The following is a 23,562-nucleotide window of genomic DNA, read 5'->3' as shown; positions in this document are numbered from 1 at the left end:
ACGCAGACGCTCGTATTTTCCAGCGAGCCCCAGCAAGTCGGAGTTCTAAGGACGAGCCAATTTATTCCCGGTTTTAAGAAATCCGCCTTTCTTTCTACCCCTCGGGCGCTCAAAGGAGTGGGCAGAGAAGAAGCCGGTGGGGCCAAGCGACCCTCCCGAAACGAACCACGCCATACAGGAGAGACGCGGCTCACTTGTGGCTTCTCCAGCTGCACGCCGGGCAACAGATGCCCTGGAGGCGGGCTTGGAGTTCACCCTTTCCCTCCTTCCAAGCCTCTCTTGAGCGGCGGAGAGTCGGAAGCAGCTCGCCCGGCTCGCAAAAGACCTCCAAACGGGTAAAGGACTTCTGGGTCCCGAGCTGACCTTCAGGAGTGCTTGGGGGCCTGGACCAAGGTTGACCCGCTGCCCTGGAGGGTCTCCTGGCAGAGTGAAAGTGGAACCGCGGTGGGAGGGCACTTTCCGTGGTCGGGAGAGCCGCCACTCTGGGAGGTCCCTGGGCTGGAAAGAGACGCGCCTGGCAGCTGTTCAGTCCGGCCAAGCCAGGCGCGTCCTAACGACTTCGGGTGAGCTGGGGGGGGGGCAGCCTCTCCTCTCCCCAACGGAGGCCTGGCGGTTTTTTTCTTCTCTCTTTCCTCCCCTCTATCCCCAAAATAATGTGGCCCCCCTCGCCACCTGTGTTGAGTTTTCCCACTGACTGAAGAGGAAATTGGGGAGGAGGATGTCTTATTAAGCATAGGGTATCTGTAAATTGAACCCGGATTCTTTGAATGGATCCCTTCCTCCAGGAAAGACCTGTGTCAAGGAAAAGAAAGAAAGAAAGAAAGAAAGAAAGAAAGAAAGAAAGAAAGAAAGAAAGAAAGAAAGAGGGAAGGAGGGAAGGAGGGAGGGAGGGAAGGAGGGAGGGAGGAAGAAAGAAAGAAAGAGAAAGAAAGAAAGAAAGAAAGAAAGAAAGAAAGAAAGAAAGGAGGGAGGGAGGGAGGGAGGGAGGGAGGAAGGAAGGAAGGAAGGAAAAGAATAATAAAAGCAATCAGGAGGTAAAAGATGAAAGGAAAACCCCACAATCTGTCCCCAAAAGTTTACAGCGGGGGCCTCCTTGGAGAAGGAGAAGGAAAGGTCGAGAAGACAAGAATGATTTTAACCTTCAGCGCAAATGAAGGAGAATAAGAGCTGCGCAAACGAGAATAACCGTCCCATTTCGCTCAGCGAATCGCTCAGCGAAAGATTGAGAGTCCTTCCTAAAATCGGGATGCTGGGGGCGGCGGGAGCGCAGAACAGGTGACTCTCCCCAGAGGGAAGAAAGTCTCCCCCGCGGGCCAGCCGGGGACAGGTCGCCTTTGTGAGTCCCGCAGAAACCTGTCCTCTCCCCGCAGCCCCGGGCGTTTGTCGGCGGCGCCCGTCGGGGCTGACTTACCTGGGTTCCTGCTGAAGGCGCAGGGCTCGGCCGGGGCCGCTTTCTCCCCGCGGGCGCGCTCCAGCAGCATGGCGCTGAGCTGCCCGGCCGGAGAAGAGACCTCCGCCCGGGGTCGGAGGAAGAGGGAGCTCGGCGGGATGCCGAAATAAAGACACCCCCCTCCCTCCCCCCCAGCCTTGGCCCGAGGGACGGTGGCTGGCAACTCCGGGAGTCTCCAACCGGAATGCAACAGAGCAGGTCGGGTGGCTGGCGAGGGGTTGGAGGGGGAGTGGCCGCGGGGGACGCAGCGGGGGGGGGGGGACAAGGCGGTGAGGGATTTCCCCCTCCCAACTTGCCCGGCGTCACTTGAACACCCCCCACCCCATCATCGCTCCTCCTGTTGCCCCGCCCGGCTGTCAGCAAAACAAAGGCTTGAGGGGGCAACGCATCTCAGGGAGAGCTGTCCGCGGTGCTGAAGAGACGCCCGTTAATCCCGGAAGCTCGCAAATATGCAAAGAAGTTGGATTGCTGCCTCTCCTGAAGCCAAGAAGAAAGCCCCCCCCCCTTAACTTTGCCCGGATTCCCCGTGGATGCAGCTCACCTTTCACAGATTAATCCTGGTTAGGTGAACGCAGACACAAAGAGAATAAAGAATGGGCAGAGTTGGAAGGGACCTTGGAGGTCTTCTAGTCCAACCCCTTGCTGAAGCAGGACTCTACGTCTTTCTGGACAAATGGCTGTCCAGTCTCTTTTTGAAAGCCTCGAGTGATGGAGCACCCACAACCTCTGGAGGAGGAACAGCCATGTGCAGACATACCACTGATGGTAATTGCATTTGACAAGGGCTGCGACCTACAGATAGTCCTCGACTTACGACCACAATTGAGCCCAAAATTTCTGTTGTCAAGAGAGACATTTGTTAAGTTCTGCCCATTTTACGGCCTTTCTTGCCACAATTGTTAAGCGAATCCCTGCAGTTGATAAGTGAATCACCCAGTTGTTAAAATGAATCTGGCATCCCCATCAACTTTTCTTGTCAGGTTGCCCAAGGTGGGTCACATGACCTTGGGACACAGCAACGGTCATAAGCATGAAGCAGTTGCCAAGCATCTGAATTTTAATCACGTGATCTTGGGGATGCTGGAAAGGTCGTTAAGTATGAAAATGACCTGTTGCAAGTCGAGGACTACCTGAGTTTATTAAATAAATGAATTTACATGGCAATTTAAATTTAATTTGTAACAAATTCAATTTATACGGTATTTTTATTTCCTTCCCGTCCCTTGATAGAGTGTCAAGGGGGCTGAGTTGGTTCTAGTTACTAGAGCGAGTAAGTAGATGCCCCTTCATTTTCTCCACGCACGCCCCAGCCTACCCACCCACCCTGGTTGCCTCGGGATCCACCACTAAAGGCAGAGCGTTTCCAAAACCCACAGAAGAGAGGCAGGAGCTGGGATTCAGAAAGCTTTATTGGCAAATCTTACAAACAAAAAGAAAGGAGAAAAAAGGAGGGGAGGAAAGAGAAGCGAGGCCACAAAGATGGAAAGAAAAGAGGGAAGGGATGGATTTAGAGGGGAATTCAATATTTTAAAAATCCGCAGATGCTCAGATTCCCAGTCTGTTGCTTGCTTGCTCCAACTTGAAAGACGAAGCAAAGCAAGCACCTGATCCGAGCAAACATGACAGCCACCCCAGCCATCTAGATTTCACCCTGTGTGGGGGATGGAGACCTCACCCACTCAAGGACCCCCACCGGTCCTGTCCTTCCAATTGCACCATGCCAGAGGGCAGCTGATTGAAGATTCCTGCGACCCCTTTTCTGGGGGTTTCCTCCCTTTGATGCCCCACCCAGGGTCAGCCTTTGGCCTGCTCCCCTCACTATCCAGAACTGGGCTGCTGAGTGCAGACAGAAGGCGGCAAAAACCAAGGGGCTGGACTAGAAGACCACTAGAGGGCAGCCTGGAACTTGCTTTTTCTCATCTCTTTGCCTCGTCTAGTCCAAGGATGGCTAACTTTTTCCGGACCGAGTGCCCAAAGTGCGTGCGCAGGCAAATACACATGTGCATCCCCGAACCCCCAAAATGTAATGCACGAGCATCCCCTGCACACAGACTTCCTGCGCATGCATGCATGCAGACCCCTCGCACACGCCACGCCCCCCATATGTACGGCAGAGACCTGAAGACCAGCTGGCCAGCAGGAGGCTCGGGCACATGCGCAGCGGAGCTGAACTGAGGCGACGGCTCGCATGCCATCAGAGAGGGACTGCATGCCACCTCTGGCACACGTGCCATCGGTTCGCCATCACGGGTCTAGTCGATCAGGATGGATCCGGAAGGGGCCTTGGAGGCCTTCTAGTCCAGCCTAGGAGTCATCTGTGAATCTGATGAGTTCCCCTTCTATTCCCTCATCTAAGTCCTTTCTGAAGATCATGAAGAGTACTGGGCCCAAGACGGAAGGCAGCCCACTTCTTAATTCCCTCCTTGTAGATGCAGTATGGTCTGTCAGGCAGTTACAAATCCATTTACCAAGAAGTAAGTTTGTCGAATGCCTTGCTGAAGTCGTCCACAGCATTTTGCTGGTCTACTAATATAGTCAAAGAATGAAATAAGATTGGTTTGGCATGATCTGTTTTTAACAAACCTGTCCTGGCTACTAGTTATAACTTTATTTGTTTCCAATTGTTCACAGATCTGTCTCCCCCACTCCCAGTATTTCCCCAGATATTGATGTTAGGCTGATTGGTCTATAGTTTTCTGGGTCTGTTTCTTTCCCTTCTTTGAGGATGGAAACCACATCAACTCTTTTCCAATCCTCTGGTAGTTCCCTGGTGCTCCAGGATTTTTTAAAGATATGGTACAATGGTTTTGAGATAACATCAGCCAGCTCCTTCAGAACTATGGGATGAAATCCATCGGGTCTCGGTGATTTATATTCATCGAGACCAGACAGGTGTTCTCTTACCATGTTCTTGTTTAATTTTTATTTCTATTCTGTCCTTTACAATTATGTTTTTTGGTAGATTGGGCTAGTTTCTTTTTCCGTGCATTCTTTGTGCAAAAAATGAGTTAAGCAGCTCTGCTTTCTCTCTGTTGCCTGATACTTCCTTGCCATCTTCTCTCTTTAGTGGACCGACTGTTTCCTTTTTTCTTGTTATTTATATGTTGAAAGAAACGGTTTTTAAAATTATCTTTGACTTTCATTGCAAGTCTTCGTTCATTCTGAGCCTTTGCTTTCCTGACTTCATCTTCGCAAATTTAGGCTATCTGCTGATATTCTGCCTTGGTTATTGTGTCCCTCTTTCCATTTTTTGTACTTAAGGTTTTTGTGTTTCAATCTGTCATAAAGATTTTTGTGCAATCATGCTGGCTTCTTCTTGGATTTCTCGTTTTTCTTTTTCAGTAGTATTGTCTTAGACTGGGCTTTTATGATAATATTTTTCAGAGTTTCCCATGCTTCGTGAGTTGTTTCCCCATTTATGATTTTTATCCATGGAATTTTTCTTAGGCTGTCTCTGAGTTTGCTCAGCTCTTTTAAAGTATTTAAAGACACTGGTTGGATTATATTCTATAGTGGTCATCTAAATGTTTGCACTCATATTTGATTGCTGTTATAAGCACCTATTTAGCACCCTCCAAGCATCCTGATTTTCTTGAACCATTTTATAAACCACAGCACTCTAGGTAACCCAAGGAAAAAGATCACCGGAACAGTTTTAATTTCTTCAGAAAAACACCTTTTTCTACACTGTTCCAAATTCAAAGTGTCCAATAGCAGAGAAGCAGATCATCAGCGAATGAGGATGAGGAACAATGGCACGGTCTCATGAAATTTAAAACACTGCGCTGTAAAAAAGAGAAAAAAATCCCTGATTCCCTGCTACCCGAGTTGCAGGGGAGTACAAGAGAGCCGTTTCCAGACCGAAACATGATTTCCGATGGATCCGCTATACGAAGGGACGGTTGTGTCTCACTTTCCAGCGCTTGGATCTCACGCGGAAGAAAAAGAACATGATCATTAAAAATAAAGACGATGCGACGTAGAGGACGATGCAGAGGCTCATGTCGATGTTGGAGAAGCCCACTCCCAAGAATGACACCGCCTGCTTCCTTTCCTGTTCCACTACCGAGCCAGCTGGCCTTTTCCCTGGATCGATTACGGAGTCCTCCTTGGCTATCACGGGATCCAAACCTTTGGACTTTGAGCCCAAGAACTTTTTTGGATCTTGGCCCTTGTTGGCCTCCCGAGCGGCTTCCTTCGGAAGCACTTCTCCTCCATCTTGGGCCTCTTGTTGTTCGGCTTTGTTGGCTTCTTCGAGGTAGGTGTGGACGAGGTTGTGGCTGCCATAATGCTGTTTCAGGAACTGGACCACCTGCGTCTTGTCCCAGGCAGAGGGGCCTTGGGTCACCTTGTGGCAGGCGGGACAAAGGGCCAGGGTGGGCCACTGCACTTTGGGGAACTGGGGGTCTTCACTCAAATCGCCTGTCGGAAGAAGAAGGGGGTGGGGAGAGACAGGAAACACCAGGGGTTGCATTAGTTTAGGAACTGAGTATTTATTTATTTATTTACCAAACTTGTGTGCCAGCCATCTTGCCCAAGGTGACTCTAGGCGGCTTACAGAGCTTGGATAGTATATAGTATAAAACATTTAAAACAAGAAGGGTCTTAGATTTTAAAAGTTCAACTAAGATAAAACTAAGTGGGAGGGAGCAAAGTGAGGAGGAGGAGATGGGAAATTCTCTGTGTTGTGGCCCGCTGGCAGCAGAGTCGGACAGTGAGGAGGTTGGGGAGGAACTTGGGCCAGTCCTGGGGGTTGGGGAAAGCTCGGACGAGGGCTCTGTGTCGGAGGCAGAGAGGAAGATAGACAGCAGTGAGGCAGAGGAACAGCTGGGGCCTGTTCCCAGTGTGCGCATGTGCAGAGCTGCCAGGAGACAAGAACAACTAAGGAAGCAGGGTCGACTGGGATGTAAAGCCACACCTTGGAGATGATTGGCCCCTCCCATGGGAAGCAAAAGAGGAGCAAACAGGGAGGGGGATTTTGCAGGAAACAATTCCTTTTTTTGGTAGTTTCAAGAGTGGAAAGTTTTGTTCGTGACTCTAAGAGACTCTGTGCCAAGTTTTGCCTTGCCCTGCGTTTGGAAACAAGTTACGTGGCAGCTTGCCAAGCGAGATAAGGTCTGTGTTGATAATTATTCCCTTGACCAACTGTTTGGACAAAACTTGCTGACTATGAATGAAAGTAATTCACAGTCGTGTAAATAAAAGAAGTTTTGCCAGGACCAATTCCTGCTTCCTGCTTTTGAAGGGAGCCTAGGTCAGAACACTCTATTCCATCATCCCCCTCCACCCTCCAGGCCCCAGGCGAGAACAGACGAGCCAAATGAAGACAACATTGATCTGTGATCACTGCTCATTGGCTTCTTTATTTAATCAAACGTTTGATTAAATATGCATCTTTTTTGTATCATGGTGACCAGAACTAGACACAGTATATTCCAAGTTTGGCCTCTTTAGTGCAGTATAAAGTGGTACTATCAGTTCTCGTGAGCTTGATGGTCTCCCTTCATTGATGCAACCTAGGGCTGTGTTACAAGAGCAAGTAAGATGATTAAAGGCCCAGAGACAAAAAAACAAATGAAGAATGGTTGCAGGAATTGGGTCCGGCCAGTCTAGAGAAAGGAAGGACTAGGAATGACATGATAGTAATGTTCCAGTATTTGAGGGGCTGCCACAGAGAGGAGGGGGGGGTCAACTTATCTCCCAAAGCACCAGAAGGCAAGGCAAGAAAGAACGGATGGAAATTAATCAAGGAGAGAAGCAACCTGGACCTAAGGAGAAACTTCTTAACCGTGAGGACAATTAACCAGTGGAACGGCTTGCCTTCAGAGGTTGTAGGTGCTTCGTCCCTGGAGGTTTATTAAGAAAAGACTGGGCAGCCCCCTGTGTGAAATGGTATAGGCTTTGCTGCTTGAGCAAGGGGTTGGACTAGAAGACCTCCAAGGTCCCCTCCAGCTCTATTCTGATCGACTGAAGCTTTTTTTGGCAGCTGCAGCACAGAAAAGCTAATGCAGTCCTAGGCTGCATCAACCCATGAAGCCAGCTGGGCCCATCATTCTCTCTTAGCCCTAGGAATGGGAAACCACTTGTAAAAAACCTGGCAGGAATCAAGACTGATTGGAAGACGGACTCTCTGCCCTCCCTGCCCTCCCCCCCTCCCCAGTCACCGTGACAGGAAAAAGCCATTCGAAGGGCCAAGTTGTCCCCTGAAAACTACCTGCCAGTCGGGCGTTGACCACATTGTGCTTCTCCCAGAGCCACAGCACAGCTTCGTCCCAGCTCTTCACGGTATCCAACGACGCCCTGGCCATCTCCCCGAAGTGCTCAGCACAGGCTCGGCAGCCAAAGAAATCCTGGACGTATCTCTGCATGATCTGGAGAACCACCCGGGGATTGTCTTCAAAGCCTGCAAGGAGCAACCGACAAAAGGAGTCTGTGGATCGTTCCCTGGCCGGACGCGGGATGTCATCTCAGGTCAACATCCCAGGTTTGCCTCTGGCGACTCCAAATCAAAGAACTTAAACCTTCTTCCTTCCTCGTTTTCATCAAGCATCGGATTTAATTGCACTTAGCCCGAGTGTTTCCCTCTTCCTGTTTCTTATTCTGGACTCACAAGTAGTCCTCGACTTACAACCACCCATAGCGTGACCGTTCCAAGTTATGACGGCACTGAGAAAAAGGGACTGACGACCATTGCAGCTTCCCCCATGATCATGCGATTAGAATTCAGATGCTTGGCAACTGGGTCATATTTATGATGGTCACCACGTGATTCCCTTTCATGACCTTCTGTGGGGAAGCCAGAGTCACTTAACAACCGTGGCGAGAAAGGTTGTACAATGGGGAAAAATCCGTTCAACGAATGTCTCACTTAACAACATAAATTCTGGCCTCAATTGTGGTCGTAAGCGGAGGACTATCTGTACCTGTTTTTAGTCTAATAGCTGTCCAGCATGGTGGACACTTAAATATTCTTCCTTTCTCTGCCAAGAGCTGGGAAGAGATAAGGGAAACAACTCTGAGCAATTTCTTGCTCAATTTTCCCTTTTGAACGACTTACTTGTTCATAAGATATCTCACTTCTCTTAGTGGAACTCTGATCTTAAGGCCGAGGGAGGAGGGAAGACTCCCTTTGGAAAAGAGAGAAATTTTATTCCACACTTCCTGTGCAGAATCTTTCCTCTGGATTCTCAACAGTTATAAGAAAAGAGACGGCAAAGCGGCTATTGTATGTGTGTGCGTTTCATTTTATTAGCCCCTTGTACCTTGTAAACAGATGTCATGCCTCTTGGCCTAATCCTTCCTTTCTCTTTCCCCGCAAAACTGCCTCCATTCTGGATCCTTCTAATCTTTAAAATGGGCAAGAACCATAAAACTCCACCTGTGGCTGGGAGGATTAGGGGCTCTCTAGGAGGCGGGAATTAAAGCAAGCAATAAGAAGAGGAAACCCTCAAAGGCATAATCCTGCTGCTTCGGCCTGACCCAATTCTCCCGTTACAAGAAATGGCCTTGATCACAACCAGACCGGCAGAAAAGGAATGCCCGGCCGTTGCACTGAGCTGGGAAAATGGGTTGAAACTTTCAACCAGCTCCCAGAGAAGAAAATCTGGTAAAATGACCCAGTTCAAACCATGTTCTAGCTGTAGCTCACAGCCGGAGATGTTTCTTACACCAGGGTATTAATTAAAGGAGACCCTCTTTATTTTGAAAGCCATAAAGACACAGGATTTCCTTTTTGTGCTGAAGTACATTAGAAGGTCTGTCATTGTTGAAGGCGTTGAGAAATCTGGAAGCTGCTATCATGCCACCCCTGGCAAAGGCTGAGTTGTTTACTCAGCCAATATTAAAGCAGCTGGGGTGCCATTTAAGTTCCCCTCTCCCTGCCAGCCACTCTTCACCTGCAGGGGCATTCACCCTCTTTTCCCCTTACCTGTGTTGAGCAAGGCTCTGGGCTGGGCTGCTGCTTGGACTGTTAAGGTGTGGAAGAGCTTCCAGAAGGAACAGGTGTAGCCTCTCAGTCCCACCTGGCTGCCCTGACACCCGACCCACTGGAGCTGGCTGGGCAGAAACAGGCCAGAGATCTAGAAAGGGGGAAAAGATTGGATGAGGCCGCATTTCCACACACTCTTTCACAACGGTGAGTTAGACAGAAATCTATTGTGGTACAGCTGACACCCAGAGGAGAATTTTAGAAGTTCCTGGTCCTAGACTAACATCTTGAGGGATTCATCTAACTTTTAAAAGAAAGGGAAGAGGAAGAAGAGGATGAAGGAAAAAAAGGGGGAAGAGAAAGAAGGGAGGAAGGGAGGAGGGAGGAAGAAAGGGAAGAAATTCCTGGGTCTATTGTGGTTGTAAATCGAGGACTACATACAGCTATCTGACCAAGGGACTCACCACTATTGTAAAGTAAATCCATTCTTCAGAATGGGTGGGGGGGTTTTTTTGTTTGTTTTTTTACAACCGATAACGGTTGTAAACTTTGCAAATTGTGGTCACGTGGCACGGGGTGCTGCAACTGGCTGTAAACGCAAGCCAGCTGCCAAGCACCCAAGATGCAATCATGAGTGCATGAGTGAGAATTGTAACTTCCAAGGATGGGTGGTAAATAAGTCCATTGTAACTTTAAATGGTCCTTAAGCAACCGGTCGTATGTTGAAGACTACCTGTAATTCTATTCTCCTCCTTCCTTCCTCCCATCTTCCTCCCTCCCTCCCTCCCTCCCTCCTTTCCTTTTTTCTTTTTCTTTCCTGCTCCTGCTCCTCCTCCTGTTTTTCCCCTTCTTTTGTTTACTAAATCTACGTCTCCAACCAAGACCCTAGCAGTCGCTTACATGCATTTTATTGTTGAGCAGATCCAAGATGGCATCGTAGGGGATCCGGTCCAACGGGAGACTCAGCAGCCACACCTGTAAGGTCTCCAGCGACTTCATCACAGGTTGACGGCCAGGAAAGAGCTGAAGAAAAAGCCAAGTTAGTGACAGGTCTTCAAGGAATCCGAGTTGCTGCATCTGATACTTTTTCCCCTTCCTCTGAAGCCAGCAGGGGCGCAGGTGTGGGAGGGGGAAACAACTACAAGGCAACACAACCAGGTTTCACAAACCATCAGAGAGCAAAAGCTGAAACTGAAGTCAACTTGAGAAACTGAAGTTCAGCTATTCTGTTTAAAATGGATCAGCTGGAGAGGGCTCCACACGCAGCCCTTCCTTTGGGCAAGGTACCCTACAGCAGGATTATCTGTTTTAGTGCTAGGTTGGCTGGAAGATTTAATAACCTATGTGAGCTGACTGGGGTGGTGGTGGTGGTGAGGTGTGATTATTTCTTTATTTACTTGTGTTAAAATCTCACCTTTATTATTTTTATAAATAAGGTGGTGAACATACATCGAATGACGGAGTTGGAAGGGACCTAGGAGGTCTTTTAGTCCAACCCCTTGTTCAAGCAAAAGACCCTGTACTGCTTCAGACAAATGGCTGTCCAGTCTCTTCTTAAAAGCTTCCAGTGATGGAGAACCCACAACTGCTGAAGGCAACTTCTGCTCCAATTGGTTAACCATTCTCATCTTTAGGAAATTTCTCTTTAGTTCTAGGTTGCTCCTCTCCTTGACTGGTTTCCATCCATTGTTTCTTGTCTTGTTATATACCTAATACTCCTTCCTCCACTTCTTTTCTCCACAACGACAACCCTGTGAGGTGGGTTGGGTTGGGAGAGAAGGACCGGCCGAAAGTCACTCACTCAGCTGGCTTTCATGCCTAAGGCAGGACTAGAACTCAAAGAGTCTGCTGGTTTCTAGCCTGTTGTCTTAACCACTGAACTAGATTAAATTGGCCCCATTTGGAAAAAGCTGCCCAGCCTTCGGGGATAGCAAATTTCTTTCTACAAGATAAAAATCTTTGGTTTTTTGCAATCAAAGCTGGCGCTTCCCTGGGCCGCTCAGGGAACTCTTGAGCTAATTCATCTTTATCACAGCATTCCCTTCTCAACTAAAACAAAATCCTCTCTTTGAAATGTTTTTATTCCCAGATGCTGCCGAACAACCAATCTACCTATTTATCGTTATTGACTTCTCTGATTTATATCTTATATTTCCATCCAAGCAGGATGACCCAGGGGCTTTCCAATGCGGAGATACAGACAGAAACAGATGTGCAGTTAAACATCCTTTAGCAAGAGCCCGGGTTTCAAAAGGCCTGGCTGTGAAGGCCTTTGCTGGACACAGGGAGAGGCCCAATGCCACTTCTGATGAAGCAGGTTCTGCACCTTGGAAAACATGGCCAAACGGGGTGAGCTCTTTGGCAAGATCACCCCAAAACAGGAGATTCCATATTCAAGTCTTATCAAGTCAGGAGTCTTAAGATGAAAACCAATGTTCTAAAGCTGCGTTTCTTAACCTTGGCAACTTTTAAGAGGTATGGATTTCAATCCCCAGGTATTTAGAGGATGCCTGGTTGTGGCACCCTATAAATACCACACAAAGAATAGCTCAAAGCACACCCTCTTCTGGAAGTTCCCCGAGGATGGGCTCCAGCAGGAGTTCAAAAACTCGGAAGAGTAAAACCTCTGGTCCCGGTGATTGGACCCTGCAAATCTCCTTGGCACAGACTAGTCCTCAAAGGGCTGTAAAAATTGACGGAGAAAGGCAGCAGTGAAAAGTCCTGATTCTAATTGGGCCTTTCTGAATGGGCTATTTGGCCTCCAGATAGGAATCCCATCTTCTCCTTCCCCATAAATGCATCAAACATCCATTATTTATTTATTTATTTATTTATTATTTAAATTTATATACCGCCCTTCTCCGAAGACTCAGGCGAGTCCTGGAGCTTAAGGAGAGCTCCCCGCTCAGCGTGATTTCCCGCGCTCTGCAAAGCCCAATGAAAAGCCCAGTGAGAGCATTCACCTTGGCCAGAAGTAGGACAAAGTCTTTCAAGGTCCTCAGCTCAGTGCCTTCTAGGATTTTGTGGGTGGCAAGTTCGACCCTGAACAAATAATGCAGCCCAGATTCAAGGTCAGCCATATACAATTTGGACCTGAAAAGCAAGAGACACAGATAGTTTAAAATGTGGCAGGTTTACTTTGCCTGCACAAGTGAGGAAGTAGGAATATTAAAGAGCTGGAGTTTTTACACCTGAGATTTATCTTTAGCAGCTTCTGTTATTAGGCTCCTGTTGGTAGCCAGAGGGGCCAGATTTACATCTGGGCAGGGATCCCTCCATGTTTGCAGAGACAATTATTACCATTATAAATCTGCATGCATATATGGTGCAAAGCTGAAGTTTCACCCTTTAGAGCAGTCGTTCGCAACCACGGCAACTTTAAGCTGTGTGGACTTCGACTCCCAGAATTCCCCAGCCAGCCATGCTGGGAATTGAAACCCGCCCAGCTTAAAGTTACCAAGCTTGGGAGATTCTGTTTTGTAGCTGACTCTTGGAATCTACAGCATGGACACATCAAGTGCAAATTAAAAGAAGCCCCAATTCCTCGAATTGTGAAATTCAAGGAGCATATTCTAAAAGACACAGATTTAAAGTAATTATCAAAATGACTTGACAAGTGCAAGAGAAACTTGCAATATTATTATGAGCATTTTTGCTATAGCGTTCAAGATTCCAGCAAGGACACGCCACTGCAGTCTCTACCTCACACTCCGTGTCCTGAGTGTAGCCTCCATTTTATGGGCCAGTCACTCTCTCTTAACCCAAACCCACCTTACAAGGGTTGTTGCAGTGGGCAAAAGAGATTTGCCCTTTAAAACCCACCAAAAGGTTCAAACAGTTCTGGCCATTTTTGAAATGCGGCTTTTGAAATCCACGGAAGTTCTGAGAGGTTCGCCTGCAAAGCCCAATGAAAAGCCCAGTGAGAGCGTTCACCTTGGCCAGGAGTAGGACAAAGTCTTTCAAGGTCCTCAGCTCAGAGCCTTCTAGGATTTTGTGGGTGGCAAGTTCGACCCTGAACAAATAATGCAGCCCAGATTCAAGGTCAGCCATATACAATTTGGACCTGAAAAGCAAGAGACACAGATAGTTTAAAATGTGGCAGGTTTACTTTGCCTGCACAAGTGAGGAAGTAGGAATATTAAAGAGCTGGAGTTTTTACACCTGAGATTTATCTTTAGCAGCTTCTGTTATTAGGCTACTGTTGGTATCTAGAGGGGCCAGATTTACATCTGGGCAGGGATCCCTCCATGTTTGCAGAGACAATTATTACCATTATAAATCTGCATGCATATATGGTGCAAAGCTGAAGTTTCACCCTTTAGAGAAGTCCTTCACAACCACGGCAACTTTAAGCTGTGTGGACTTCGACTCCCAGAATTCCCCAGCCAGCCATGCTGGGAATTGAAGCCCGCCCAGCTTAAAGTTACCAAGCTTGGGAGATTCTGTTTTGTAGCTGACTCTTGGAATCTACAGCATGGACACATCAAGTGCAAATTAAAAGAAGCCCCAATTCCTTGAATTGTGAAATTCAAGGAGCATATTCTAAAAGACACAGATTTAAAGTAATTATCAAAATGACTTGACAAGTGCAAGAGAAACTTGCAATATTATTATGAGCATTTTTGCTATAGCGTTCAAGATTCCAGCAAGGACACGCCACTGCAGTCTCTACCTCACACTCCGTCTCCAGAGTGTAGCCTCCATTTTATGGGCCAGTCACTCTCTCTTAACCCAAACCCACCTTACAAGGGTTGTTGCAGTGGGCAAAAGAGATCTGCCCTTTAAAACCCACCAAAAGGTTCAAACGGTTCTGGCCATTTTTGAAATGCGGCTTTTGAAATCCCACGGAAGTTCTGGAGAGGTTCGCCTGCAAAGGCAGCCCAAATAACGTAAAACCATCGTTCGTTCTGAAGCCGCACATTCAAAAGTGGGAGAAAAGGCAAAATGGCAAAATAAAACGCTGTTTAAAGAGAACCGGAGAACTGCTTACTGGTCAAACTCTTTCCATTCCTTGATGTTCGTGTTTTCTGGTCTCTTTTGCTGGAGAAGTGGGAGTGGGGAAGTGGGTTTTCGTCTAACTCCCGGGAGTGACTTTAAATGGGAAGAAAAGAAAGACCGAAGAGGCTTCAAACTGTGTATGGAAGGACAGTATAAAAGTTAAAAAAAACAAACTCAAGCTAAACAGGCTACAGAAGTTCAGGGGCTGCTGGTTGCTTGCCTGAAATTTTCCCAATAAATGCTATATACAGGAAACCCCCAACTTACAACCATTTGCTGTGTGTCCATTCGAACTTACAGTGGCACTGAAAAAAGTGACCATTTCCCTCACAATTTTGCGTGCTTGGCAACCAGTTCATATTTATGACGGCCGCAGTGTGCCAGGGTCATGCGATCCCCTTTTGCGACTGGGGAAGCTAGATCCGCTTAACAACCGTGTTACTAACTTAACAGCTGCAGGGAGTCTCTTAACAACTGCAGCCAGAAAGGTTGTAAAATGGGGTAAAACTCACTTAACAGCTGTCTCGTTTAGCAACAAAAATTTTGGGCTCAACTGTGGCTGTAAATCAAGGACTAACAATGACAATAGCACTTAAGGCTTATATATCGCTTCACAGCCATCTCTAAGAGGTTTTACAGAGTCAGCCTCTTGCCCCCAACGCTCTGGTTCCTCATTTGACCGACCTCGGAAGGATGGAAGGCTGAGTCAACCTTGAGCCGGTCAGGATCGAACTCCTGGCAGTGGGCAGAGTCAGCCTGCAATGCTGCACTCTAATAGTGCCACCAGGGCTCTATCTGTTGCAAGTACTACCTGTACTTATCAAGGCAAGACGCTTAGAACTGGTGCCCTAGCATCCTCTAGATAAGTAGCTGGGCTACTTGAATATTTATTTGGCCCTCTGCGATACAGGTAGCTAAAGAGCTCCTTGTTATCAACTCTCTGTTTCCTTTGGCACAGCCTGCAGATTGGCACACCTTGCCCAGGTAACTCACCCAATTCCAAGCCACCAGGGTCACCCAGTCATTACTGAAGCATGTTCTTGCCCAAATTCTACTTGGTTAAGAATTCTGACCATCTTGCACATACCAGGAATTTGCAAAATAGTTACAGACATGACTGCAGCAACCCCCAGCCCAACTATCACTGCAGCCCACAATTTTTTTAAAAAACAAACTTTTAAAGGGAAGCCAAAATCTCATGTGCAAATACAGAAACCCTGGGATGGTTGTAAAAATTTATAATCACTAATACAGTGATTCTGGGCAGCTTACATTATCATAAAAGTTAAAAAGCGCAAAAGAAGAAGTTAAAAATTAAAATTAAACACCAGGATGATGATTATTGCCAAGTCTTAGCAGCTACATAGACAAACCTTTTTTAGACTGAATACAAAGTGATACACAGAATACATCAAACAACAGACTTCTCCATAAATCAAGAGGTGACTGACAACTTACAGAGTTTTGCACAGTGGATTGATGGCTCAATTTGGGGATTTTTTTCCAGCACATGAGCAAATAAGCAGTTACCTAATGGGTTCCCAACATCATACCTCCCATCAATTGCCTGCTCTAGCTTAACCTATTATATCTGGAGCTACCAAAGAGGATCCTAAAATTACTTTCACGTAATGTTTCTCAACCTTGGCCACTTTAAGACGGGCGGACTTCAACTCCCAGGATTCTCCAGCCAGCATTCTGGGAGTTGAAGTCCGCCCATCTTAAGAGGGCCAAATGTTGAGACACACAGCTTTAAGGTTTCCGAAATGCAGGACCCACAAACTCACATTCATCAACACTTACTTGTTAACTAATCCATGGGATCCATTGGGATAAACCAGGTACAATGAAGGGACCGAAGTAATGCCAAGTTTTTCAAGTAAAGCTGTCTCAGAGTTTAGAACCCGTTTGATAGCGATCTTTTCATACTGACCCAGGTCCAAGATCACCTGGAGGGGAAAACGTACAGAGTTACCAGCGCTGCTGTGTGTTTAGTCACTACTGCAAACAGAGGCAAAGTCTGCTCACACCCAGCAAAGTTTGCTCAGACCCAGCTTCACAAAGATTGGCACTTAAGAGACCAGGAAAAAAAAATGAAGAGCCCTCACAGGCTTAGCTGGGAGATAATCCCACTACGTTTAAATGGGATTTGTTTGTAAATAACTGCTTAGGCCTGCTGCCGATATTATTTTTGGCAAAGTGATAAAGATGCATTGGAAGTTGGAAGTCCACGAGCCTCCAAGCGGCCAAGGTTGGATACTCTGATACAGGGTCTCCTGCTTGAGCTGGGAGTTGGACTAAAGGACCTATAAGGCCACTTCCGACTCCGGCATTCTTCTGAACAACTACAGAGTCTGAATGAATTTGGCCATGGAAGGAATTGTCTTCTTTCCATGCTTACAAAGTAAAGGCTGGAAGGCTGGATGAGGGTGCATTCCAACCCCAGAGGTAGATACCAAGAGACTTAAGCCACCCTTACATCTAAAAGAGAACTGGGACTTTTCCAGTTTACGTTACCTTCATTGGTTTTACATTACCTCTCGGCCAAGATATGAGCTCCCGCTCTCAAAAATGATGGCAGTATAATGCTGATGGTGTTTATTGAAAAGGGAAAATACTTCTTCTGGCCTGTTAAGAACAAATAATAAAGAATAATCAATTAATTTAGGAAAAATTAATGAAAAACTCACGGGAGAGATAAAGGTAAGAAGACATTTACTGATAATAATATCTATGGCTTATGTACAAGTGTTTTCAACTTATTGTCAAGCAGCCGAAATTATGAAAAAGCTTTTTACCCAGTTTGCTACTAAAAAGAAATCATTTCTGGGGCTTTTATTCACAACTGTTTATGCAGTTTTCGTTGGGAGAACGATCCTCTTGAGAAGAAGGAAATAAATCACTGTAATAAACAAACAACAAAACAGATCTCAAAATATCTTGTTTGGCTTTCTGAGTGCGCCATGAGACGCTGCTGTATTTGTAGTGGCCCTGCTTTGGGGTTTGTTTGTTTTCTGGTGCAGAGAACGCCAGGGACCCCTCATTTCCACCCTGAAATTCTCCTTTACTGGTACTACAAGAAAGCCCCCTCTGGGCATTTCTTTCTTTCTTTCTTCCTTCCTTTCTTTCTTTTTTTTAGCCCAGGATGCTTCGATGCCTGCAAGGGACTCACAGAGTTGGCTCCAAAGTGGGACAGGCTGGTGGTTTTGCTTCTCGGGAATGGTTCTGCAGAAAATCAATCATTGTTTGGCGGATGGTCTGAAGATCCCGATCTGAGGTTGCTGAGGAAAGAGAAAAGGGTGGCATTCAGGCAGGTATCCAGAAAGGGAACCTTTCTTGGCATCTGGCAAAGCGCTTCACTCATCCCTCCTATGAACATCCGCTGAACATCCAATGGGGTTTGGCAAGACACAGCAGGAAAGGAGCAGGGCTTTGAAGGGCATGATCAAAATCGACACTTTTGGCAACTGGCTCATATTTATGACAGTTGTTCAGTGTTGCTAACTGTACGAAATCACTTAACAACTCTGGCAAAATAGGTCGTAAAACGGGACAGAACTCGCTTAACAGCAGTCTTGCTTGAAAATGGATATTTTGGGCTCAATTTTGGTCGTAGGCTGAGGACTGCCTTTAGCATCTTTCAAGTTAGGGATGCCAGCCCGTGACCTCACTTCAACCCTCTTTTCCTTACTGACTTGGCTGATTAGGGCTGCTGCCGCTGCACAGAATGTGCTTCGTGCCCTTAAGGGACATTCGTCCTGCGGATTTAGACACAAGGTGGCTGGGAGTGATCTTCAAGGAGAAAGGAGGCTGGCATGTGAACTTACCGTGATGGTTTTCTCCAACTGTAAACTGCTTGGTAAAAGCTTTGAAATACTGGAAGGGAGGGGAGGGGAGAAAAAAAAAAGGTTTTGCTTAGAACAGCCTAAATTAATAAAACCCCGAAGGTAGAGCGGTCCGACTCTAAATATAATCACCCACGTGTTTTAAAAGCACTGACCCAAAAAAACAAACAGATGCTAACGGAGAAGTGCAGAGCGACTCAGATTTGAGCAGTGAAGGAACAGCCCAGTTCTGGATTTAAATTTCCACGGGAAATCCTTCCCTGCACATTTCAAACTCCGTGGGGCCAAATCAAAGGGCAACCATTTCTAGGAAGTGGGAAATTACTTACCCTGAAAGTGGGATAATACTGAATTCCATACTCTTTACACTGTTCGTAGTTTTTCTCATCTCCGCAGTCCAGCACGCCAATTCTGATCGCTGGCTCCCACTCTGAAAGGAAACGAGGGTCAGATTCTTTCACTTGGGTGCAGAATGTGTGTACACCCCACAGTTCCAAGGTCCTCGACATCCAGGAACACACACGCCTTTTTTGGCCAAGTGTGCTTAGACACACAAAGAATTTTTGCGAACTTGGCCCCAAACGCCAAAATAGAAATTTAATGACAATGCTGTAGACATCTCAGTTAAGAACTAACTTTATGAAATGTGAAAAATTTACTTTTCTTTGGAATGAACAGTTTTAAAAGAACCTGTTATGGATAAGAGGACTGTTCTTGTCCTTTAAAAAGCACAAGTCTGCCAGAGAAAAAGACAAAATGAGCATAGCTGCTTCTCTTTCGAAAACCCTGGGAAATAAAACCCACCCTAAAAAGAAATGCTTCCATAAAAAAAAAAAGAGGGGGGAGAAAAACTTAGAAGCATCCTTCATTTATTAAATGTATACAGCCTTCCATCTTGCTAGAAGTGACTTAAAACCCCAAGCCAGATGTTCCTCGGAGGGCTGCAAAAAAATCCACCTTCTCTTTGTTTACTTATTAAACAGATGCGGTGTTTATGAACAGGATGCAAATGGCCATTGTAAATGGGACGCTGTCAACGCAACAGGCACCAGGATAACCATCAGCATTTTGGAACAGATGGGTGAACACACAATAGGGAGCAAGCTAGTTTGCCACTGAATAAAACCGCAAGCTTGAAATGTTTGGCTTCGGGTTATCTGCTTCATTCATGATTCCGCACTGTTGTTCTTCTCTTCTTCGCCCCTCCCTGCCATCTCCAGCCCTACAACTACAATGAAGTGAGCCTTACAAAGGACATGCAAATGTCGCCTTTTTCACAATGCAAGCCAGCCTCAACCCAAACACTTGGTTAAGTGCGCCAGCTGGGAGGCGGGTCTGGGCCATTCACAAAAGGCAGCCTCAGAGGGGGAAGGAAAGGAAAACTTTGCTTGTCAGAAGGCCGCAAAAGGAGACCACGTGACCCTGGGACATTGCAGCCGTCGTAAGTACTCGCCAGTTGCCCAGCATCTGAAGTTTGAACACGTGACCATGGGGATGCTGCAATGGTTAAGTGCGAAAAACAGTCAAAAGTCAATTTTTTTAATGCCGTTGTGACTTTGAATTGTCACTGAACGAATGGCTATAAGTTGAGGATTATCTGTATTGCTTCTTTGCCTTATCCGTGTCAGTTTCAATTGTAAGAAAACAAACTATAAGAAACACTCAATTTGCTCATGAACATTTTCTGGCACTATAACCGTATTCATGTCCTACAGCATTCAAGAAGTAGTTTAATTATCAAGACGGCATTTTGCTTAGAAACTCCACTGATTAAAAAAATGAGAGATATTTTTTCCTGTATAGTATTCCTGCTAAGATAACTATATACATTTCAAGCATCATAAAGAACAGTACAAGGACGAGTGGTTAAGTGAGAATTTGTTAAGACATCAGGACATATGTTTTCACGAACACCAATCATTTTTACTTTGATATTTGAGTGGTAAAGGAACAATCTAGTTCTCTTTTCTGCAAATCCCATCAGAGGCCTCAACAAACTCAGCTGGACTTCTTTTGAAGTAGATGTGTGAGTGATTGTACTACCTAACCGGGCCCCTCGCCCACTGCTTTGCGGAGTCCTGAAGGGAAGGGCTTGGTACGCTCTCGGCCTCCGTTTAACATCTACATGAAGCCGTTGGGTGAGATCATCCATCACCATGGACTGAGATACCATCAATAAGCTGATGATACCCAGCTGTCTGCCTCAGCCCGTGGGGAGTTAAGCGATGCCATGACCTCTCATTCCCTCTCTCAGTTCCTGGAGGCTGCCAGGAGCAGGATGGGGAGCAATGGGTTGACACTGAACCCCGGGCAAGACCGAGTGGCTCTGGGTTTGGGGTTCTTGGTTGGCTTGGGAATTCTGGGAATTCAAGTCCACTCATCTTAAAAGTTGCTGAGGTTGAGAAACACTGTTTTGGCTACTTACTGACTTCAAGATTCAGCTTCCTACGCTCTTGATTTGCACAAGGCAGCTCTTTCAAGCAAAAGTGCCTGCTGCACAAGAAGGACTAGCTGCTAAATCCCAAACATTTTGAAACGTCCGAGATTTCTCCATCGTGCAAGTTTCAAAGCTTGCCACACCAAATACAATATGTCCTCTCAAAGTCTTCTTCCTGTTTGCTCCCTTTAAGCTAAAAAGGGAACGCATGGAAAGAACGTGTTGTTGCATAAAAGCATACTAATGTCCTCACTCAGCTGAACACACAAAAGAAACCACACTGTTATTGACACGTTGCCTTGGAGTGTTTAGAAAATATGCCACTTTTCTCAGCTGCTGAGATACTATGTCAGAATGACATGTTCATTTCTCATTGGACAAAAGGCACTTAAGCTGCAATTCAGTCCATGAAAAGGGACAAAATATTCCCAGACAAAGTTTCTTTGATGGGTAATATTCAGGAATAAAAAAATCAGTATCTGAGCTCCTCTAGAAAGTACTTTTTCAATGACACTGAGAATGCTAGAACTGAACCTGTAACTCAACGAAAATATACAAAATAGAGTAAGTTCATCCTGGAGAAAATCTATCTATGGAGCTGCTAAGAATTGACACTGATTTGATGGTGCATAGTCAATCAATCAAGTGAAGAGTATGGGAGCCTTCAGAACTTGTTGGACTACAGATCCCAGCAATCTCAGCCAGAACAGTCAATGGGGAGGTCCCTGGGAATTGTAGTTCAGCTATCTTAAGATGTCTAATTTCCAACTCCCTCTGATAAGAAAGCAGAAGAACCTCTTACCTGAAGTCCATATCTTTCAAGGTTGCCCAGGCCAACCAGGAGTCAACCAGCCCATTGATCCACCCAGAACTCTGGGCCTCAATTGTATCAGGAGATCTTTGAAGGTGGGGTGGGGTGGGGAATCTCTGCAGCTCAAGGATCTGCTCCATGCTTTTCAGGGTCCTACCCATGTGTGGATCTAAGATCTAGCCTAGAGATCGAGCCACAACTTCCATGGAGAAGCTGTGGAGCCTCTTTCTGCAGATGGACAGCCAGCAGAGGAGAAGGCTTACTCATCCCACCACCCTCTCCAATTGGGAGGATGAGGGGAGTTAGAGGTCCCCATATCTGGAGGGCAGCCAAGGAAGATTGCCTGAAGAGACTGGAGAATTCAGCCCTTATCACAGAATTTTTTTTTAAAAAAATCCAGAGAATGGAAAATTTACAGTTGGCAAACTCTCTCTGCTTGCAAATGATCTTCCTTCTTGGGCAAACGGTTGCAAGTTCTCCATGGGGTCCAGAACCACCAGAAGGAAGACCCAAAGAGTCAAGAACCGGGGTGCAAAAATGCCCAGTTGCCAGGGTCACACTGCAATTAAAACCAGTGGTGAAATCTAAATTTTTTTTACTACCGGTTCTGTGAGCGTGGCTTGGTGGGCATGGCAGGAGGAGGTTACTGCAAAATCCCCATTCCCTCCCCACTCCTGGGGGAAGGATACTGCAAAATCCCCATTCCCTCCCCACTCCTGGGGGAAGGATACTGCAAAATCCCCATTCCCTCCCTACTCCTGGAGGAAGGCTATTGCAAAATCCCCATTCCCTCCCCACCTCAGGGGAAGGATACTGCAAAATCCCCATTCCCTCCCCACTCCTGGGGAAGGATACTGCAAAATCCCCATTCCCTCCCCACTCCTGGGGGAAGGATACTGCAAAATCCCCATTCCCTCCCCACCTCAGGGGAAGGCTACTGCAAAATCCCCATTCCCTCCCCACTCCTGGGGGAAGGATACTGCAAAATCCCCATTCCCTCCCCATTTCTGGGGGAAGGCTATTGCAAAATCCCCATTCCCTCCCCACCTCAGGGGAAGGATACTGCAAAATCCCCATTCCCTCCCCACTCCTGGGGGAAGGATACTGCAAAATCCCCATTCCCTCCCCACCTCAGGGGAAGGATACTGCAAAATCCCCATTCCCACCCCACTCCTGGGGCCAGCCAGAGGTGGTATTTGCCGGTTCTCTGAACTGCTCAACATTTCCGCTACCGGTTCTCCAGAACCTGCTGGATTTCACCTCTGAACTAAACCCTAATTAATTAATTAAATAAACCTGAGATGAAGCCTCGAAACTAGGCTGCCTTCCCAGCGCTGCTTCCCCAACCGGGCGCCCTCAAAGGTGATGCCTTCACTTCCTTCCCCTTCAGGCTGGGGATGATGGGACGGGGGGCGCTGGGTTGCAGGCGGTGCAAAGGATGGGGGTGGGGGGGGGTTTCTCTTCCCCAAAGGGAGAACCACTTGGGGGGGGGCGGCGTTGGACTCCCTCTCCCATCATCCCCGGCTCACCGTGGACGTCCCCCGCCAAGGCGCGCCAGGTGGGCGCAAAGGCCACGCAGTGTCCGCAGGACGAGGAGTAGAACTGCACCAGCCAGGCCGAGGCCGAGTCCCGCAGCGCCTCCCGCACCGCGCCGCCCTCCAGCACCCACACCGGGTCCACGCCGGCTTGGTACAGCCGCGCCACGGCCGGAGGCGCCGCCATCGCCAGCAGCGCTAAGAGGCATCGCAGCGCCCGCCGCGGCCCGAGGGGCGCCGGGCAGGAGCCCCAAGCCGCCGCCGCCGCCGCCGCCATGACCGGTCCGGAAGGCCGGGCGACACCCAGGCCTCGAAGGCCTCCCTTAGCAACGGGCCGCCGGCCCTGGAGACGGGGGCGGGCCCTCCGCCACGCCCACTGCACAGCGCCCAATCAGCGGCCCAGGGGGCGGGACTTCCTGGCCACCGGGAGGCTGCAGCCTCCGTCAAGCTGGCGCCCGCCGCTCCCTTGGCTTCTCCCGGCTGGGACCTCAGAGCCCATCGTCCCCTGCCCTTCCGGCTTGGCTTCCCCCCTAGCCTTTCCTTTCCTTTCCCCTTCCCC

The 23,562-nt window shown here is 47.5% G+C and overlaps 1 protein-coding gene across 1 annotated transcript; it reads right to left on the bottom strand.

Annotated features, from left to right (window-relative positions):
- Positions 1 to 2,831: 2,831 nt before the first annotated feature.
- QSOX2 (quiescin sulfhydryl oxidase 2) lies at positions 2,832 to 23,341 on the bottom strand. Its single transcript, XM_058159421.1, has 12 exons — positions 22,998 to 23,341; positions 18,550 to 18,650; positions 18,203 to 18,251; positions 17,548 to 17,656; positions 16,913 to 17,003; positions 16,179 to 16,324; positions 14,368 to 14,508; positions 13,311 to 13,440; positions 10,278 to 10,400; positions 9,378 to 9,528; positions 7,665 to 7,853; positions 2,832 to 5,872 (listed from the first exon to the last, which is right to left on the bottom strand). The coding sequence occupies exons 1-12, from the start codon at positions 23,278 to 23,280 to the stop codon at positions 5,337 to 5,339; spliced, it is 2,049 nt and encodes a 682-aa protein (XP_058015404.1). The 5' UTR covers positions 23,281 to 23,341; the 3' UTR covers positions 2,832 to 5,336.
- Between the last annotated feature and the right edge of the window lie 221 nt (positions 23,342 to 23,562).

Source organism: Ahaetulla prasina, chromosome 16, assembly GCF_028640845.1.
Source record: "Ahaetulla prasina isolate Xishuangbanna chromosome 16, ASM2864084v1, whole genome shotgun sequence".
Lineage (NCBI taxonomy): Eukaryota > Metazoa > Chordata > Lepidosauria > Squamata > Colubridae > Ahaetulla > Ahaetulla prasina.
The sequence above is the reverse complement of the archived record's forward strand: the minus strand, read 5'-3'. Positions and strand labels throughout refer to the sequence as shown.